The following is a 21,324-nucleotide window of genomic DNA, read 5'->3' as shown; positions in this document are numbered from 1 at the left end:
GTCATCTTTTCTCTTCCTGCAAGCTGAAATCAACACTTCAGCACTCTTCTACCTGGCTTGCTCACCACACGCATGATTTAACCACTGAGCACAGAGTTTCATGCAGTGGTGGTAGAAAAATCATACCTTGAAAAAGGATAATGCCTCAGCACAGAACAACCACAGAAAAGGGTAACACCTGTCAGAAACAGGGTAAGGCCTTAGTGCCTTAACCTGTCAGCTGTGAAAACTTCACAATCACATACTAGTAAGAATGCTTAAAATTAATAAAATTATGTATTTTTCTGAAGCCCTGCCATTTAAAAAATAACATTTATTATAACTGAACAAACTCTAAGACAAATCAGCTTTAAAAAGAACGCATTATGAGAAATGCATGTCTTGACACTCCCAAAACACAACCGTTTTGGTAATGGGAGGGTCTAGGGAACTTGATGTGCTGATGGCATTTTGCTTTTTAAAAATCTTATAGAAAATGAATTATTACTTGAAGACCATTGGGAAGGAACGGAATGGTATCCAAAACATCAGTGCCAGTGGGCAGGTAATGCTTTGGTTTTGCCAGTTCCACTCCTCCCCAGAGGCCTGCAGCCTGCAGCCCTGCGGGGCCGGCTGGAGAGGGACTGGGGAGGGCAGCCATCGAGCGCCAAATTCCCCAGCCCCGAGTGCTCTGACCGTCTGGCCGAACCGCACAGAGAGACAGCACTCTGTGAAGCGCTGCCTGCAGCAGCCCAGGCCGGAGGAGCGCCCAGGCCCTCTGTGCCCAGCGCTGCCTCGTCCTGCCGGTGCAACAAGGGCCTTGTGCCCACGCGGCGCCGCGCCCCGCAGCCAATGGGAGCCCGCGGCCGGCCGCTGCAGCCGGCACCGCAGCCAATGGGAGTCCCCGGCCGGCCGCTGCAGCCGGCACCGCAGCCAATGGGAGTCCCCGGCCGGCCACTGTTGCCAAGTGGAGCAGCGACCTCGCGCCGTGCCTGGTTTGGCGCCCAAAGCCAGGACTTAGAGGCGGGGGGGATCGGGCACTCAGTAGCCCCAGCAGCCAATCAGAATATAAAGCTCGCCCACCGCGCGCTTCGATTGGCTACAACGCCGGGACTGATGTGCGCAGGAGCCAATGGGAGGCGGCGAAGGGGGCAGAGGCGCGCGGTTTGAATTGGCGCGGGGCGGAGCGGCCGGCCTGGCTGAGGGGAGCGCGGGGCGAGCGCGGAGTGTCCGCCGCCGGCGGGAGCGGCTCCGCCATGGAGCGGGATGCAGAGCTGCAGGAGGGGCTGCGGCGGAGCAACGCCCGCTTCGTGGCCACCATGAACCGCATCCTGGAGCAGGTAAGCTCTTGGGCCGGCTGGCCGCGGGCTCCGGGCCCGTCCGGAGGGGTGGGGGGGAAGCGGGGCCTTGAAGCAGCTGAGCGCTCTGTGCCTTTGCAGGAGCGAGCTAGCAAAGGGCCAGCTCCCGGGTACATCCACAAAACGGAAACCTGGGACTGCCAGTGTCGAATAAGCGACTTCATCGCAAACGCGAGCTGGCTTGATAGTGTCCTTAACCCCGATTAGCTTGCGTTAGGCGGGGATTTTCCTCTACAGGAAGTGGGAGACTCCCTGGGCGAATCGTCCTGCCTTGAGAGCCGCTCTGTGTTCAAGGTGTGGGGACTGTCAGCTCCGCGCAGAGATGCGTGTGTTTATTCCGGGAGGCAGGCTTTCCTGCTCAGGAGATGCTTTGTGCTGCCATCTGGCTCAGACTGGCTCCTGGGTTTTCTCGTCTGCTGTCAGATTGGATATTTTTGCATGTCATGAGCTGTTGGTCTTTGGTGGGGGCTGCTTTTAGTTACTGCTGAAGAAGTTTGGATGAAACTGTAAGAGAGCAGTTTAATTGCTTTTGAAAGGTCTCTGGAGCCCTGTTTTGGCACTGGCTGGTTTATGCCTTGAGACTGAATGGCTTGCACACATGCTTAAAATACGCCGGTTTCCTGTAGAAGTTAATATTTTCAGATTGCTGACTTCTAGCTTTAGCCAATAGAACAACATACTGATAACTTCATGTTTCAGATAAAACAAAGTTGTCCTAAAAACAATACATAAAACACGTTAAAAACGTTGCTTTGATAGTTTAATATTTAATGGTTCTCTTTATTTAGTATAATCATCCTTTTGAAGATGACTTTGTTGTTTCCTTGGATACTCTCACTTACGATACACCTCAAGGTAAGAACTTCTTAAAGCTATAATGTTTACAACTTGTATATTTAGACTTAGTAAAGCATGCAGTGTTGACAGCTATAGAACATTTAAGTGCAACAGATAATGAGTTTTGTTCACTTAGGTATGACAGTTCATATGTAGACTTTGGTATTATATCAAGAGCTTACTCCTGTGTGCAGTCTTAGTCTCTTGGGTTCTCCATTTTAGACAAGATGAGAGCTATTAGCGAAGTTGAGGGTAAAAATGGGTAATGCTTGAATGACTTGTAAGAAGAATCAAAATGGAGATGACTGAGAGGAAGCAAAGGAATGGAGATATTAGCAGGAGTTGCTATGCATGAATGGATTGTGTATTTTCATCTCCACTTGATATTCTGAATACTACTCTGATAAAATTCTGTTATGCCAAACTTCAGGGTGGAGTAGGGAGATAGTCTCTTTAACTTTTCTTTGCATGTTCCTCCATGGTTAGCATAGATCTAAGCCATGTGGGCCTGTGGCAATATTTACCCAGTCTTTCATTGTAGTGGTTGATTCATTTTAGAGCAATAATGCTTATGGAAATCTTATTGAGGAAAAAGAGCTGTTGGTTTAAAATGTATTGCCCAGGGTTTTAGTGGGACTTATGACTCAGTATTTACTAGGAAATGAATTTTCTGCCAGGTTTTATTATCACTGAAGTGAGGATTACTGCCATATCAGTTTTTGTAACTTACTGGACATACACAGGAAGTACCAGCTGGACACCAAAGGTTTTTACAGACTGGCAAGCTTGCATTTGATACACATTTCACATTGGGAGAGGGAGGAAACATTCACACAGTACTGTAATAGACAGCATCAAGTTTGTAAGGCTTAGTTATGCTTTTGGTTTAGTAACCTCTATTCAATATAGAATGAATATGGATCTCAATCCTGTAGAGCCTTGATTATGGCTTTAACTAACCTCAGATACCATGTAGTCTGCATTCATTAAATAAAATTTAAAAACTGAAAGTATTTGCCTTTTTTCACCCCCTTGGTTGTGTATGGGGCTGTAATGCTCTTTAGATTGTAGCTCTGTCTTGTTAGACTCAGCATGTGATTTTTTTTTTTTTTTTTGCCTTGCCTCACTTCTCAATTAACTTGAATTACCATATTCTCTTGGTTTGTTTTCCTCTAAGTTTTAATTCAGCAATTGTGATAGAGACTGTTCAGATTTGGTAATGCTTTGTTATTCTGTAATATGTTCTTCCCAAATATTTATGTTTTTTAAAATGATATGCAGTATAGATGGTGTTATAAGAAAAGCTGTGTTAATATTATTACTTTTTATTTCTAGGACCAAAACGATGGGGGGATATGTCAAGAAAGGATGTTAAAAAATGGAAGAAAAAAAAATTTAAGGTATTTAATAATAGAGTCCTACTATGCAGTGAAAATGTAACAATATTTCTTTATATATGCATAGATAAGATTATATTCTAATCTACCTGTGCCATGTGTTTAAAGAGGTATTAATGAGGTCAGCATCTGCTTTAAAATAGGGTTTTAGGATATTTTAAGATTTTCAGATGCAATAGACTAAAACAGATGACCATTTATCAGTGGTTAGCACCACTTCTAAATCAGGAAAACGTGTTTCTTTTTCAATTGCTGTCTTTTGGGAATGTGTATTTTTGGAACTCATCAGAATATTTTCAGTGAAATTAAGGCATTGAATCAATTTATCTTGGTTCAGGTAATCAGTTCTTCAATGCAACAGGGCTTCCTGGTTTCATCTTTAGTTTCTTTTTTGTTTCCCTGTAAAATAATGCTAAATTAATTAAAGAATCTTTGCAGTCTCACCACTCAATGTGTTGGGTAAAGTCATTGCCCATATAGTGTGCCTTGGTAGTTAACAAGCTGTTCTGAACCCCACAGAGTGAAGGGATGAGGAATGAAATTCAGTCTGAGGGAACAAGAGTGGATTTAATGGAGACAAAAAAGAGGCTGCATTTATGATTCCCTTTCCTTTCCACTCCTGGAAATATCTTGTGCACAATCTACTAAGCATTGCTGCACAAGTTTCCCAACTAAATCCATTAAGAACTGTTAGGGAAATTCTCCCTCTTAGCCTCTTATGTGGGCCAAGATATGTTCTTGTAGTGATTTTAGCAGCATCAGTATGAGAAAAAGTGAATGATCAGGTAAGTTTTACAAAATACTTGTGGATTTTGTGGTCAGGCCTTGGCAAACCTGAGTAAATTGACTGGTCAGGTAGTTGTGGGCTATACCAAAGTAAGTAAAGGCAATGGTTAAAATAATTTTGCTATTCTAAGATTTTTTTTTTTTTAATTGCAGCATAATAGACAAAGACAAAGGAGTAAAAGTACAGGTAAAGTGTTAAAAAACACCCTGCTATAAATTATCTTATCCAAAGAGTCTTGACTTAATAAAGATATTCAGGTTGATGCTAAACTCTTTAGGATATTCACTGGGTTTTGTGTGAGGAACCATCTAATAAATCAACAATACTTATGTTCATTAGGATTCAGAAATATAGTTTAAAATTTTAAGATGGGTAAATACATTATAATTGATGGTGCCATCATAACAAGTTGATTAAAATAAGCTCCCCTTATAAATTAATCAAAGAGGATTTTGTTGTATTTGTCAGTTTTGTCAGATGATCAATGAATCTAAAAATTCCAACCCTGACTTACGTGGTTATAGTAGAGGATTATGAATGTTGTTAGCTTTTTGAAAATATCTAGATAACTAGGCATATTTAAAAATATGTACTAAAAGAATCTCATGAAGTTGCATAATGAACTATCGAAAATTTAGCAGATTATTCAGTATACTCAATGAATCAGGCTGCCTTCAGGAAAAAGTAACATACTGTTACTTCACTAGAAATCAAGCTTCAGTACTGAAATCAAAATAAGTTTGCACACCAGAGTGTAAATATGATACTACTCGGGGGAGGGGTGTAACATTGGAAGATTTTTCTGAAAAGGAGCTATATGGTCCAATAAAATATATATTTCTACTGGGATAAATAATGGGGTGGAAGTGTGGGTTTTTTGCTGTTTTATGACATTCATCTGAGAAACTTTTATATGAAACACCAGAGGACAAAACACTGCCTAGCACCACTCCTCTTCTACAACACAAAAAATTTGTCCATACAGTGGAAAGGTACAGACTTTGAATCAGCCTAAGAAATTTAAATGTACAGCTGGCAAATAAGGTTCTGATACAAAAAGGTTCGGATGGTCCAGATCTTTACCTCTAATTGCTCCATTCAGATGATGGGGCCGAGGAGTACAAAAAATTGGGCTAGAGTCTGTGGTAAAACTTGGAAAGAAAATGAGTTTTTTCAAAAATATGGTATTTGAAGTCTTTTAGAAGAAATATTTTTCCAATCTTTGCTAATCTAATTCAGGGTCTGAATGTCTTAGAAGCCCTTAAAAGAAAGGAGTTTACTTGGAGTTCTTTAATGCCACGGAGTCATCTAATTAATTTTAAATTAAGCATACTGCACTACAGATGACATAGAGAAGCAAAAAGATGGATGATATGTCTTTTTCCAACTTCTAATATAACTTGGAAAAAGTCTTTATTATTTAATTTTAAGTTTTCCTAGAGAAGAAATACTTAAATAAATATTAAAGTTGGGTGAACAGCTTTTCTTATAAGAAAACACACCTGCATAGATTTGTATTTATACATGTATATTTACATATTCCATAAAAAAATACAATCTCATAAATTTTACTCAGTTTAAGAAAACCATATCTTGCACTGACTTTTTTTATTTGGAATACAAAGGCACATGAGTAAATGTTTGAAGTGTCTGGTTGTGGTTGCTGTTAGCTTTAAAAACAAACAAACAAAAAAAACCAACATACATACCTAAAACCCTCAACCAACCAATCAAAAAAAAAACCCCACACTTCTGATTATGGATTGTTAAAGCTAAGTACAAATTTTACTTTTTCATGTTTTATACTCATGTGGGCCTACTAAGTGTTTTCAATTAAGATACATAAAGTTTTGTGCTATGAAGTGTCAGAATTAAACATTAAGCCAAATATTTATAAATTAACCTCTTCCCTTGGAATATAACTTGTGTTGTTTTTTTCCAACTCACAGTTCTGAATTTTGCTAGACTCAAGTTTTACTATTTGGATAGAATATCCAGCACCCTCATCGAGTTTTACTGGTTAAAATGACAAACCTTTGAGTGGTGGGGTTTTTTTTATATATGGCAACTCTCAATAAGGGAGGACCAGGTATGTTAAATGTCAGCCTCCAAGAGAAGTGATGTTTCTGTCATATATTAGCCACTTAAAATGCTTTCTTTCCTCAATTTTTTTTTAAACAAAACATCCTATGTGGTGTTTTATAAACTCTTCTTGGTTAAGGGATTTAAACTGGACACTACTGTGTTACTCTAATTTCCTGTGTTCCCAATCCAGATATGTTTAGAAAATGCATTATTCAGCTTCTAAAAAAAATATTCTAAAGGAAGTATTACTGTAGTATTTTGCAAAATAATGAAAATAAATTTCCAAAGAAGGGTACAGCCTTAAACCAGAGCCTTCTAGTTATATAATACGCTTGATGAATTTTATATGAGAGACTGATTTTGTTGCCCACTGGTTGGAAAACTGTGGTTAGAATAATTATGGATGGTCTGTGTCCAAACTTGAGGGAAACATGGGGGATTTTTTTTACAGGATTTGTCCTGTGAACATGATAAGTTTATATTTTTTTAAGTAAACAGTACAAGAGGGGATACCCTTAATTAAATCTCAGATTATACTAAGTAGGGTTGACCACTGAGAAAGATGTCTGACAAATTTGGGCTAAAACTGAAAGTACCATTTGGGTAATTTTGTGGAAAGAAGTTCAAAGTAATAGACATATCTGGGAATAATCAAATGCAGAAAGAGACAATTTTGAAAGCTGGTTGAGCCTACCAAGGATGTCACACTCCGCTGTAAAAATAGTGCACACTGTGCTAGAAGATATGCACAGGTGCTTCCAGTGTAAAGCACACAAAACAGGTTTTCTGCACTGTTCAATAGTGATAAAATGTGTGCTGGAGTACTTTGGCTTGTGTTTCATAGTAGTGTGACTGGCTGAAGTGAGTCAGAAAAAGAAAACAATTACTAGAGCCACTGGTGATAGGACAAAAATAGAGGGAAAAATAAAAGAAATATTTTAAAAAAACCCAAGACAGGTTAAATATTATAAAAGTAATAGTTTTTTTCTGTTCCCATTCATGCTAAGAAATATCAAAGCAACAGAGCAGTGATTTTGAAGATGAGCACTCAACAGTACGTCAGGTATGGACACCACATTGCATCTGCTTTTATAGAGTGTTCCAGGCCAGGCTGGATGAGGCTTTGGGCAATCTGGTCTATTGGAAGGTGTCCCTGACCATCACAGAGGGGTTGGTACTAGGTGATCTTCAGGGTCCCTTCCAACTCATACCATTGTATGATTCTTTGACAGCCTCTTTGGGGAAATGAGAGAGCAGTTTAATATAGGCTTTTAACCATCAAGTGCCTTTTTAGTTATACAATATGTGGGTCTAACTTTAATTATTATTTGTAAAATCTGTGTAATGTAGAATAGCTTCTTTTGATGCACAATAAGTTTGTGTAAAGAATTGTTAATAAAGATGGTGTGATTTGGACAGAATTTGTGGAATACAACTGCACTTGTTTCACCAACACTACCACCCCCCAAAAAAAAATTGAGTAAGTAGTGAAAGCAAAACATTTTACAGACTAATTATTATAGCTTAAGCTACCAGGTATTAAAATTCCTTTCATGTGCTTTTAAGGAATCTTCTGAGAACTCTGAGGATACATCTGATACAGGTGGGTTTTTTAATTTACTGCTTACTACCCTTTAACTTTTTGAGGAAATTGCAAATAAGTTGTTCATCACTTTCTAATATAGTTAAATTAGTTTTTATACATATTCTGACCCTTTCAGAAAGTAGAGAATAGGAATAGCAAGAGTCTGTGGTACCAGTAATTCTATGAATTCAATATTCGTGTTACTTGTTGAAATTTCAGTCATGATCCCCTGATACATTGAAAAGTTGATGTGGAATATGTACAACTGTCCTTATTAAAGAAAGGAACAATGAAATAAAAACATCGGCCTAGGTGTCAATAGAAATGTTACTAATAACTAAAACATACATTAAATATTAGGGGAGCAGTAACCAGAGGTTTGCAGTCAGTTGCAAAAATTCTGCAGTAGTGTTTGTAAAGGTTTACAAAAGTCATGTGGCTTGTCTGCAAAGTTTTTTGGGGAGGTTTTGACCTTGCATTCCCAAATAATTATTTGATTGCATTAATTAGTGGCAACATTCTTTGACTGTTTTTTTTTTAATATTTTAAAATGGTATTACTCAACATTTTTGATTCTTTAGCAAATAAAGTTACTATTTTTAATAACTTAAACTATGGCTAGGTGCTAACTAGCAGTTAATGGCTGAAAGAGCAGTTGCAGTAAAATATGGTTAGCTGGGCTTTAAGTACTCGGGTATAACTTTGGGTTGTTAATCTACATAGCTTCCTCTAAAGCAGACAATCACTTATATGTTGAAGGTAAATAGAAAATAGCAACGTGAAATGTTTCATCCTATCATTTGAGAGGATAATTTCAAATAACTACTTGAATGATAGAATAATTTCTGCTTATTTAGATGACATGACTTTTTTCTCAACCTGCTCAATGAAATATAGGAAAGAAATTTCAGAGGCGCCAGTAGCTTGGCTTCTGTAAGTGTCCTTTGTATTTTGCACTTATGGGATAAATAAGTGAAGTGGTTCAGACTCTGATACCTGGACAGCAGTATACAATAATATGATTATCCACTTCTCCTCCTCTTATGAATGGTCTACAAAGAGACTGGAGAGGATTTATAGAAACTTCCATGTGTCCCAGCTATCTCCAAATACTGTAAGATGTACAAATTAGATTCTTAGAGGTGTGGGATTGGATTCCTCACATAAAAAATTGGTGCTTGGGGGTTTTTGGGCGCTTTTTTTTATTGGTTCGGTTTTGGTGGCTTTTTTAATACACAAAAGGTTACCAGTAGGGCATACTAACTTAGGAAAAATTTGTCTTTTGCTGTTTTAGCTAAAATTCTAGTTTTCGCAGGTGTTTTCCATTTTTAGTATTCATACAGAATACTTCACACTTCTCAGTGAAAACAGTGTTTCTTCCAGGTATTATACACTATTTTTGTGTGAAAATATGCAAAGCCTGTCTACAGCAGGTAAAAGTAAAGTGGAACAGCTCTCACCTGGACCCACAAGTATTAGTCTGTCCTTAGTAAGGAAAGTTTTCAGGGTTACCCTCTTTACTTTCACAGAAAGTAGCATGGCAGAGTATATCTGAACAATTTCTTGTATCTAGCAGGATGCTACCACAGAAAATTGAATTTATTTGGAGAAAGAGATTTATAAGATATAACTAAGGTAATAATAGTGTTTGGGTGCATCTCCAGTGAAATAGCTTTCTGTATTATAGGTCAAACATTTGAGAGAGAAAAGTGGAAGTTTTCTTCTTTTCTCTTTCTTTTACCTTTGAGGCACAAAGGTGTTACTGAATTTCCCTTTTGGCCTTTAAAAACACCTTCAGATTCTCTGGAGAAAATACTTTGTTTTTTCCATTCTGTGCCATGGCCCTCTGCTAATAATTGAAGTTCCAGTGATTTGAAAGTGTGATTGACAGTACATTGAAGATGTACTAAAATTAGTGTCTTGAGGATTCATGCCTAGAATATTCAACTTGAACACAAATCAATCCATTCTATGATACAAGCTGTTTTCTAATAATTTGTAATTAGCATTTTGGAGTCGACCATTTCTGGACACAGGAGTTGTTCCCTTTATCTCAAGAACTTCCCATTTTTATAGCAGTCTAGTCTGTTCATCCTGATGAGTGTTTAAGAAGCAATCTGACAGGTTTGTGCCCAATTCTACTGGAGGAATAAGGTTGTATGGCAGAAAGAGTAATAGCAATTTAAGAGTACTATGATGAGGCCATGATGTGGTAAATAGCATTACCAAGATTTTTTTCACTCAGCATTTTCAGGGTTATTCTCCTCTGCTTTTTCTTTCCCTGTGGTAAGTCCAGGGAAATTCAGAAATAAGACCTTACAATGCAGTCACATATTTTACGATCATGGATGACTGTGACTTTAGCTAATAATGAATTGGAAGATCTGGCTACATATAGCAAAAAAAATTTTTTTTGCATTTCATTCACACAAATACCCATAAAATAACTAAAAATTTGAGTTAAAATATTTGGATTTTTTTCTTTTCATATTCTCAAGTGTGCCTTATTTCTCACTTTGTGAGCTCTAAGGTGGTCTTGACAGTAGGAAGCGACTCAGAAGAAGTGTGATAGAAGGTCCTTGCTATCTTTGTTGGGATAGTTAGGAATGTAGTGGGAATTATGCATTAATGAAAAACGAATCTTACATGGCAAGAAGAGAAAGCTTTAAAAATACTGTACTTCCTGAAATGTTTAACATAAATCTTGAGGCACTGGTTGTGAACAAGTTACCTTCACCCTTCTTTGTTCCACTCAAGTCATTTAGGAACCCACCAACCATGCTTTTCAATTGGAATTGAAATGGAAATGTAATACACCTAAAATTTATAGTAGAAAAGTATTTTCTAAAATGAAAACAGTGTAGTCATTAACATACAGTGTGTGCTTTTAAGCATCTCTGTTTTGGTTTTGAATTCAATTAGATTTTATGTATTATTTATCTTCAAATTGCAGGTGAAGCACGTGATGTAGTGTCAGTAAGAAAAAAATTTGAAGACATTCACCTCCAGGTAAAAATTTCAGGTGTCTAATAATATATAATGATTTTGTGTTCAATAGAAATTATTAACTATTTGAATAGTTCACACATGCCAAATGAGTTGATGCAGTCAGCAGAAGGCTGAGTATAGTCTACATCTTAATGCACATTTTTAGCATTTACAGCAAGTGAGAGGTTCAATAAATAATGTCACAAAGACCAATAACAAATTATATTATTGTCTTGGTAATACCAGTAGGCCAGAGAAAGGCAGACAATGTACTCCATCAGCAGGCAACCCTGAGAAGGACTTTTCTATGTAAGAAAAAAGAGTAACCAGAGGGATCATAAAGTGAGAACACTTATAAAGAATATGGTCATTCACCTGAGAATCTTGCATGAATAGGGAAAATAATTTAAAACAAAAGATAAATGTGAAATAGTGGCTGATTTAACAAAATCAGACTGGAATCTTCTGCTGCTGCTTCCCAGACTGGACTGTGGTTGACAGGACTATCTGGAGTATTTACACTGTTGAAGAAAAATACAACTCACATTTGTGTGTGCAGACGTTTTAATCCTGTGTTCTGCTTGCTCAAATACCATTATCAAAAATGTGATTTACTTCCCTTACTTGTTTAGCGTAATGCTAGTGCCCCTCTCTGAGAGCAGCTAGTGCAATCTGCTTCAGAAGGTGACAGTTAACTAATGGATTGCCATTTCTTACTGAATTCTCATGGATTTTGCATGGAGAGGCATTGCAGATAAGACCTTAATTAGTATGAGTGTATGAGGTCTCATGGGATGTTAAGATTTTCAGCTGTAATTATAGAGCTTTGTAACCATTTTCCTTATTTTTTCTCATTTTTTGGGTGTTGTATGTTTATATCATTGGATCTTCAAGGCCATGTGTGCTTTTCCTGAATAAACCAGTTAATTATTCCTTTTTAAATATTTTTATGTATAGTTCCTTTTTGGGATTTGGTAGGGGTTTGGTTTATGGGTTTGTTCTTTTTTTGGTTGGGGTTTTTTTTTTTTGTTCAGGAGGGTGGTTTTGGGGTTTTTTGTTGTTGTTTTGGGGGGGGTATGGTTTGGTTTGGGTTTTTTTGTGTAAAATGTATGCATTAAAAGTAAGCTTATGCTGGTTGCATATACTCATCTGAATAATACTACTTAGCAATAAATCTCAGTAATAAGTTTGGGTTTGTCTGTGCCAATAATTTCGTTTTCCTCTAAGAATATGGATGTAGATGATGGAAAAATCCAAAAGTATGAAAGAGTACAAGTGGATTCGATAGTACAAGATGATGAGAGAGGAATTCCCAAATGGATGATGGTAACATATTTCTGCTATTCTAAGTTATTAGCTGGTTAGAATAAAGTAAGAACTCTCTAACTGGGTAGCACATTGAATTTTAACACAATTTCTCGGTAGTTCTACCATTGTTTTTTTCCTGCTTAATGCCTGTCTAAATATACATTATCTCAGGCTTTTGAGAGCAATTATTTGTTTTGTTCTTTATCTGTTTTTCTATATATTTTTCTATATATTTTTCTATATTTGTTTTTCAGATACCAGTTCTGGGTTCGTCAAAAAGTCATCGTTCAACTTCACCAGTGCAAGAACTGACTGGTACAATTTAATCTTTTGGCTACATATAGCAAAAAAAACATTTTTTTACATTTCTTTCACACAAATACCCATAGAATACCTAAAAATTGAGCTAAAATATTTGGATTTTTTTTTTCATATTCTCAAGTGTGCCTTATTTCTCACTTTGTGAGCTCTAAGGTGGTCTTGACAGTAGGAAGCGACTCAGAAGAAGTGTGATAGAAGGTCCTTGCTATCTTTGTTGGGATAGTTAGGAATGTAGTGGGAATTATGCATTAATGAAAAATGAATGTTACATGGCAAGAAGAGAAAGCTTTAAAAATACTTTACTCTCTGAAATGTTTAACATAAATCTTGAGGCACTGGTTGTGAACAAGTTACCTTCACCCTTCTTTGTTCCACTCAAGTCATTTAGGAACCCACCAACCATGCTTTTCAATTGGAATTGAAATGGAAATGTAATACACCTAAAATTTATAGTAGAAAAGTATTTTCTAAAATGAAAACAGTGTAGTCATTAACACACAGTGTGTGCTTTTAAGCATCTCTGTTTTGGTTTTGAATTCAATTAGATTTTATGTATTATTTACCTTCAAATTGCAGGTGGAGCACATAATAGAGTTTCAGTAAGAAAAAAATCAGAAGACTTTCACCTCCAGGTAAAAATTTCAGGTGTCTAAGATAATGTAATAGTTGACAGGACTACTTAGAGTATTTCCACTGCTGAAGAAAAATACAACTCACACTTTGTGTGTGCAGACATTTTAATCCTGTGTTCTGCTTGCTCAAATACCATTATCAAAAATGTGATTTACTTTTTGTACTTGTTTAGCATAGTGCTAGTGTCTTCTCTCTAACAACAGCAAATGCAATCTGCTTCAGAAGGTGACAGTTAACTAATGAATTGCCATTTCTTACTAAATTCTCTTAGATTTTGCATGGAGAAGCATTGCAGATAAGACCTTAATATGAGTTCTCAAGGGATGTTAAGATTTTCAGCTGTAATTATCAGAGCTTTGTAACCATTTTCCTTCTTTTTTTCCTTTTCTTTATATGGGTGTTGTGTTAGTTTGTTTTTATCAGTGGATCTTCAAGGCCTTGTGTGCTTTTCCCTGAATAAACTAGTCAATTGTTCCTTTTTAAATGTTTTCACATATAGTTCCTTTTTGGGATTTGGTAGGGGTTTTTGGTTTGTTATTTGGGGTGGGTTTTTTGTGTGCTTTTTTTTTTGTTAGTTTGTTTTGGGGGTTTTTTTGTTGGTTGATTGGTTTGGTTTTTTTTGTGTAAAATGTATACTTTAAAAGTAAGCTTATGATGGTTGCATATACTTATCTGAATAATAATAGTTTGCAATAAATCTGAGTAATAAGTTTGGGTTTGTCTGTGCCAATAATTTCCACGTGTTTTAATAATTTCATTTTCCTCTAAGAATATGGATGTAGATGATGGAAAAATCCTAAAGTATGAAAGAGTACAAGTGGATTCAATAGTACAAGATGATGAGAGAGGAATTCCCAAATGGATGATGGTAACATATTTCTGCTATTCTAAGTTATTAGCTGGTTAGAATAAAGTAAGAACTCTCTAACTGGGTAGCACACTGAATTTTAACACAATTTCTCGGTGGTTCTACCATTGTTTTTTCCTGCTTAATGCCTGCCTAAATATACATTATCTCAGGTTTTTGTCAGCAATTATTTGTAAGAAACAGAGCAAATTATTTACAAATTTACTTTTACTTTTCTTTTTACTTTTCTATTTTGTTCTTTGAACCCTGACGTGCAAGTTTGATCTTTGATCAATAAGTTTTCCAAAAAGTCCAAATTTGAGCTTTGTAGAGAAAATAAGAATTTTGATTTGGGAGGTGAGGGGGACTGGAGTTGAAGTGCTATGGTATACGTGGTACAGCTTCTGTTTTCTGCTGGAGCTGCCAGAGATGTATAGATTATCCAGGGGCAGGGGGTTGGGTGTGTGCTTATATATATATACATATATATCTGTGTATAAATTCTTATATTTGGAGAAAGCGATTAATGCATGATACATAATGCATAAATTGAGAAAAACGATGAATAGCTTTCCAAGATTAAACTAGTAACTCCTAAAACTTCTTACTGAAGTCTTAGACTTGATGTCTTCCACTTTGCATGAGCTTGGCTGAGCCCCTAAAGAGCCCCATAACTGTACATGGCCTAGAACTGCATGCAGGGGGAGTCACAAGGAACGTTTTGATGTTATCTTAAACATGAAAAAACTTTAGAATATTAGACTTTTTGCTTTATTTGTTTTTCAGATACCAGTTCTGGGTTCGTCAAAAAGTCATCGTTCAGCTTTACCAGTGCAAGAACTGACTGGTACGATTAAATCTTTTCTGTTGTTCAAATATATTAGTTTAAAAATGTGATTTTATTAAAATTTATTAGAAAAAGAAATGTACTTACTTGTAAATGCAAAGGCATTATTTATCCAGCTGAAATGTTCACTAGGCTGGATTTCAAATGGAGGTTAGTCATGATTCTGCTTATGGGAAAATGTATTTGTAAAACAGAAATAATAATGTGTATGTTAACTCAGCTTTTCTTACATATCCTCGGGAAAAAAATATGCATGGTTACAAAATTCAGCAGCATTTAGCTCACTGAAAGCAATATTTTTTTTAGTTCTGCTTATTTTAAATTCAAGGAATGTAATAGACTGGCTTTGGGGCTGTTGGTAACTGCTAGTCAAAGTGGTACTTTGCTAGTAAACTTTCTTCAGAAGCTTTCCAGACTTGATGCAAACCTAAGAACAAATATTTTAACAACTACAAAATGCATTATTTTCATCATGGTTTGTGGAGGTAAAAGCTGCATTTGTACTAGCCAAGTACAAAGCTTTCAAGGAGCATGGGAAAAAAAGTAACAAAACCTTTTGGATAAATCTGTTAATTCTGACCAGAAGTCACAAAGGGCAAAGAAGTCTTACTCTGCAATGAATATCTGTATATTATGCTCCTTTGAATAGTTGGGTTTTTCCCCAGTACATTTAATTTCTGTCCTCTATAATCTGTGGATTTCATATGGTTAGGAAGTGTACTAATTTTTCCCTTAATTGATTGCATGTTAATCATCCATTTAGCCTGGCATTAAAGCTTAATGAAACATGATATTTATTACAGTAAGACTATCTGTATCGTATGCACTTAGTTTTAAGTTATATATTACTGGAAGTGCCTTAATAGTTTTGGCTTTCTCTCTGTCTTCTTTTTTTGTTTTTTGACTCAATGATTGTGGTTTTGGTTGTTCTTTGTTTGTTTTTTTTTTTAATAGGCAATCAAGCTGCTGGTTGCAGAAAGAAACCAGAGTTGTCAAATGAATGTTCTTCATCCAAATATCTGCAGTTACAACATTCAGGTGTTCCCACTTCATCAAACGCAATAACTGTAACCAGGCATCGACCTTGTCCAGAACTGAGTAAAACTTTTTGTGATAGTATCCATGGAGAATACCAGTCTGCAGATGAGGAATGCTCCTGGAATGACACAACTCTTGCAGACTTGTATCCTGCAATGGTAGAGATGCTTTCAAGGCTCATGACAAAGCAGTCCCGGGCAAAAGTGTTAAAATACATATTTAAACAATTAAGGTCCAAAAGATGGCATTCTAGAAGACCAAAGCTCAGTGTCACTGCAGACAAAATGAGAGGGTTCAGATCCTGTAAACCAAAGAAAGCATTTCACAGCTGTGGAAGTGAAGACAAGGAGAATCCAACTTTCGGAAATGAGAGCAGTGAATTTTGTGATGACAATTGCCTCATTAGTAATTCATCTGCTCTGGTACCTTATGCTTATACTGATACAAATGAAATCGAAATGGACTACTCTGATTCAAGTTTAGAACAACATTTGGCGTCTGGAGAGGGCCAAAAAGTTTCCAAATACACTGCTTTTCCTGATGTTATGGTTAGAATGGGAGACACATTTCTAGTTGAAAATGAATTACAGCCTACTGCCTCACCGAAGAATTCAGAGAACACAGAAAGTGAAAAATTGGCTTACAAACGTTCCTCAGAATACAGCTTTATAACATCTACTGTCACTTCAGATTCAAGAGTGCCTTGTCTTGTAAAAAAGACTAAGAGAAACACTCAGAAAACTGACTTTTCTTGTGTTGGTACCTCAGAATTTTGTTCACCTGCTTGCAGTTCCCATGGCAATAGTAACAGTTGTATGCTTATCACTAACTATTCTCCTGCAAGATCATCAAGTACTGTGCTCATAAATCCTGAAAAAAAAATTTTTGAAAGACGAGCTTCTTTCCAGCACGAACACTCATTTTCCCCACGGTTTATGAAGCAGAGTCCTTCAAAGATGCCCCATAAATACAAAGATGCATTTCAGGAACTCTACTACAATGTGTGTTCTGAAGAATTCCAAAAGCCTTTGACATTGGCAAGACCTCTTTTAAATTCACAGAAACTTGAAGAGAAAGGAAGATTAGTAAAGAGCAGTTTAGGGGACAGCGCAAAATCCCTTAAACAGTGTGATGTGGAATTTGACCAGATCTATGAGGAAGTGTGTAGGGAAGCTGTTCCAAAATTTCCTGGGTTTCAGAGAGCTTCAAATTTAAGGAAATATGAAGACATACAGATGCCTCAAACTGTAAATGCTCTTGTGAACTCTCCTGTTCGAGCTTATTCTGCAATTTCCAGAGTTAAAAGAGAAGGAAATTTTCAAAACTCTCTTCCTTGTTCACCAGAAAAGCGACTGAAACTTATACCAAAACGTTGTTTTTCTTCAAGGAAATGTCAAGAGATTTCCCACATTGAAAAGTTTAATCTTCAGGTAGCTGGCATGGATTTTTTGAGCACATACAACTGCAGCCACCCCCACATTTTTGCAAATCACAGCTGTCATTGTCAGGTATTTAAGGACCTTGTGAAAATAAAAAAATATAATCCACTTTTAGGTATTTGGAAAAGGGCTTAAAAATGGATTGGAGCTGCAATCTGTTTGAACTACTGATAGCATACTTCCAGTGCTTTTTGGTCAGTAGGGATGTTTTACAGCTCTGGGGGCTTGGGGTTATTTATTTGATAAAATATAAATTGTATCAGATCTCCTGGATCATGTGAGGAAGCTCTCTATTTTTAATAACTTTGAAATGGTTATAAATGAAAGATTTTATTCCATTTTAATAGACAATGTCACTGGTTAAAATGGTCTCAAATAGTAACTCAGTTATGGGGTTATCCTTCTGAAATGATGACATTAATTTTATGGATGGACAAGGTGAAGCAAATTAACCGTTACTGGGTTTCTCTGGAATCATTAGACTTGTTGATTTAAATCAGAGACTTATTTCCAGGTTCACAGTCATTTCTTCTGAGGCAAGCTGAGATATAGTATGTTTTTTTTAATCAATGTTATATGTTGATGCTTTATTTTCAGGGTTCTGGATTTCATGATTCTTCAGATAAAGCTTTTGGTATTCCTGACACTTCCCTGCAAGGTTAGTTTCAGACACTGTATTAATTTGTGTGAGAATATTTTTGTAAGGAAATTTGCCCAGTAAAGTATTTCTAATGTTTAAATAGGCTAATATTTTAACAACATTCTGTGATGTTCATGCTACTCAATATTGTTCTTGCCCTTTTCATACTATTTCTCATCACCAGAATCTGGGACTGCAGGTGCATGCTCTTGTTGGCCTGGGGCAATGGAGAATTGCAGCTCTCCCAGAAACACGAGGAAGGGTCACCGAAGGTAATAGCCTCTTGAAAAAAGATTTCAAAATTAATTCTTACTCCTCTGTCCCTGTATTAAAGCTGTGACGGTTACACACATACTTGTAGAATGCAAATGAGCATGGGAGAGCCCAAGGTAATCACACCTGCAGATTTGAAGACTGAGAGGCAAATGTCTGTGGTCAAAACTAGCCAGAGTCCAGCAAGGAGAGCTGCTGAGTAAAATTTAGTGAGATGACCTAACTGAATAGCTGCTGTAGTCCTTATTTGGTGTTCATTATAGAGGCATTTATTATTTTAGATATGCTACAGAATTGTTTTGATTGTGGCTGTGTGTTTGTTTGAGCTGACAAGTCCTCTCAGATCTGTAGAGTGTGGAGGGTGCAGTGTATTACCATTTAAAAGGACTTCCAAAAGCTGGCCTCTGTGCAGTTGGACCTCATTACCTGCATTTTGGCTCTGTGTACACTAACAGTGGCTCTGCTTGGAAGATACCAGAGATTCTCTCTTCCTGCTGTTGTCACTACAGGTAGTGTATTTAGCTCTCTGGAAGCAGGACACTCTTTCCAGTTCCCTGAATACTGGCTGGCCTACTGTGTCTTTTTTCTCAGAAAATATGTAACTCTTAAAGGATTATCAAGTTTCAGATCTCTTGGGTTTTTAATTATGAACATTTAATATTCAACAGGATTTGAAAAGCATTAAAAGCTCTCTAAACAATTCCTAATTTTATTTACCAAAACATTTTTGACATGCTTTTTTGCCATAAAGCCTAATTTGTCACCAGAAGTTATGCTGGCTTCTCAAACTCAGTCACAAAATACTTTCACTATGCTTGAGATGATCATACAGCTGATATCAACATTTTCTGATAATGTTTGAATTAGAAATGCTTTCAGCCTTCCTTTGAAGTTCTAAATTACTTGTGTGGAGAATTTAGCTAGAAAAGAGGCTTAATGATGTAAAGAAAAACGTTTCAGTTTAAGCAACGATGCAGTTGAAATTCAGAGGCTTGTATTACGAATACATTGATACAGATTATATTTGGATTATTTTTTGTATAATGGTAGATTGGCGACAAGCTGATGAGTATGCAAGGACATTTCTGTGATGTTGAGTATGCTCACTTAGCTGAGCAAAGTCCTTCTCAGTTGTTGGATTTCCTTTTATTTTTCCTTGCTTCATTGTCCTGGCTCCCCATACAAAATAGCCATTCCTGTAAGTTTAGTTATTGTTCTAAAGGAAAAGGTTTTTCTTTCTTCAATGTGTATAAGTAGAGAAATCAAGATTTCAGAGTTTGCTTCCAAGCCATCTGGAATAAAATCTATTTCTTTGTTCTTTAATTACACAAAGACATGTTTGCTGATTTGTAGCCAAAATGGAATGTCAGCTGGAAAGCTTCCTTAGGCCTGTGGTGTGATATTTTTAGCTTTCTATGGTTCCCAGCAGTAAAGCTCTTTAATGACTTCAGATCCCTCAAATTTTAGGCCTAAGCCATGTGGCAAAATGCTGTATGCTGTAATGAATGGTTGGGAAGAAAAAGGAACATTGTCTTTCTATCTGGACCCAGATTGCCTTTATCTAGAAGATGATTATGAAAGAGATTTCTGAAAAGGAAATGTTCATAACTAATGAACTTTTCTTCAGCTGTGTGGGAATGCTGTCCTACAGCTGAACTGCTGTACTTAATTGTCAGATGTAAACCAAATTCGTTTAAAATATATGAGAGAAAATTTATGCAATTTCTTAAGTAATATGCAGAGAAATAATTGTGTTCTCACTTGTGTCTTTAACTTTTAACTATTTGTGAATACATTCAATGATTGCATCTCAAAGTTTAATAGATAAGCATAACTTAAATTGATGTAGTAGCACTACTGAGACATTAAAACGACATAACATGAAAAGCTTCCTCTCCATCTGAAAGTACATAGGAATGCAGACAGGGAGGCCTACTGCTGTTCATAGTCAAGATGTTCAGATGCCTTGCTTTGACAATTTGTTTCAATTTCATTCTGTTCATTGGAGTTTCAGAAAAATACAGCATTTTTGTGTGTTTTACTTCATCATCTAAACCGGAGTTTTGTTTTGGTTTTTCTCCTTAGGGTATACAGAAAATTAAGCTACACTGATGGGAAAGACCAGTTGTAGCAATCCCTTGGATGACTCCCTGGTTAAAGCTCACTGAGAAGCATTCATGGACTGCTACAGATAAAACATAGTTTTTTATAGGTTGGATTTTATTGTTTCTTCTTCCAAGAGTCAAGGATGTATCATCATATGTTGGTAATACAAAACTAGTTCTGATTTATACTTCTTTGGAATACAAATCTTCAGGGAAGAGTTTGTCCCTTCTGACAGGGCGCTTGTTACTCAGTTAATTGCTAAGTTGGAATTACGTATTTGACAGTGTTTATAATAGCAGAAGGTGATCTACATTCTTTCTATTTCCTAGTAAGCTTGGACTCTTACTGTATTAATAAAAAGGGACAAGCTCATTTACCTAAATTCCTCCTGTTCATGCTTTCTGGATTTATCAGTTCAGACCCAAATTCCGTTATATGTTAGACTTTTGTCTGCTATGCAATTTTAATGTTAAAATTTTCCAAGTTCATCAGCAAAGTTGATGGTTCAATAAAATTTTACTCTTTATAGTGGTTTTAATAGTTATGTTCTGTGTTCTGACAAAGTTCTACCTGACACTATATATTCTAAATAAAAAACTGTTTTGAACAAATACCTGCTTTCAACATTTTTATTTCAGCTACGTGAATTCTCACGAGGAGTTTGTATAACTATGTGAGCAAATACATGAGAATGAGGTGTGAGGGTCCCATGGGTTTTCACTGCTGTGGCCTTTCTTGTCAAGGGGCTTGTGTTAGTGGTGTCAGGTCAAGTACTTGCTGTTTTATTAGCACTGCTCCTTCTTAGATTTTTGAGTTTCAGAAAAGGAAAACATTGTTTTTCTTTGCCTTTATTTCC

At 36.6% G+C, this 21,324-nt stretch overlaps 1 protein-coding gene across 1 annotated transcript; it reads left to right on the top strand.

Annotated features, from left to right (window-relative positions):
• Nucleotides 1-1,153: 1,153 nt before the first annotated feature.
• Nucleotides 1,154-21,079, top strand: HJURP (Holliday junction recognition protein). The gene is made up of 16 exons (XM_085072991.1): nucleotides 1,154-1,319; nucleotides 2,126-2,192; nucleotides 3,510-3,574; nucleotides 4,511-4,538; nucleotides 7,451-7,506; nucleotides 8,010-8,046; nucleotides 10,982-11,037; nucleotides 12,244-12,342; nucleotides 12,579-12,639; nucleotides 13,222-13,277; nucleotides 14,048-14,146; nucleotides 14,912-14,972; nucleotides 15,927-17,518; nucleotides 18,047-18,107; nucleotides 18,274-18,361; nucleotides 20,448-21,079. Exons 1-16 carry the CDS (start codon nucleotides 1,236-1,238, stop codon nucleotides 20,491-20,493), a joined length of 2,556 nt encoding a protein of 851 aa, XP_084929117.1. The 5' UTR covers nucleotides 1,154-1,235; the 3' UTR covers nucleotides 20,494-21,079.
• The last annotated feature ends 245 nt before the right edge of the window (nucleotides 21,080-21,324 follow it).

The sequence above is a fragment of the Lichenostomus cassidix genome, chromosome 1 (genome assembly GCF_008360975.1).
Source record: "Lichenostomus cassidix isolate B80296 chromosome 1, HeHo_3.0, whole genome shotgun sequence".
Classification (NCBI taxonomy): Eukaryota; Metazoa; Chordata; class Aves; order Passeriformes; family Meliphagidae; genus Lichenostomus; species Lichenostomus cassidix.
Note: the sequence above shows the minus strand (reverse complement) of the source record. Positions and strands in the feature narration are given on the sequence as shown.

Coding starts and splice junctions, on each gene's coding strand:
- HJURP (XM_085072991.1), top strand. CDS start 1,236: ATGGAGCGGGATGCAGAGCTGCAGGAGGGGCTGCGGCGGAGCAACGCC. Junction 4,539..7,450: donor ACAAAGACAAAGGAGTAAAA/GTACAGGTAAAG, acceptor ATTCATGCTAAG/AAATATCAAAGCAACAGAGC. Junction 8,047..10,981: donor TGAGGATACATCTGATACAG/GTGGGTTTTTTA, acceptor TTCAAATTGCAG/GTGAAGCACGTGATGTAGTG.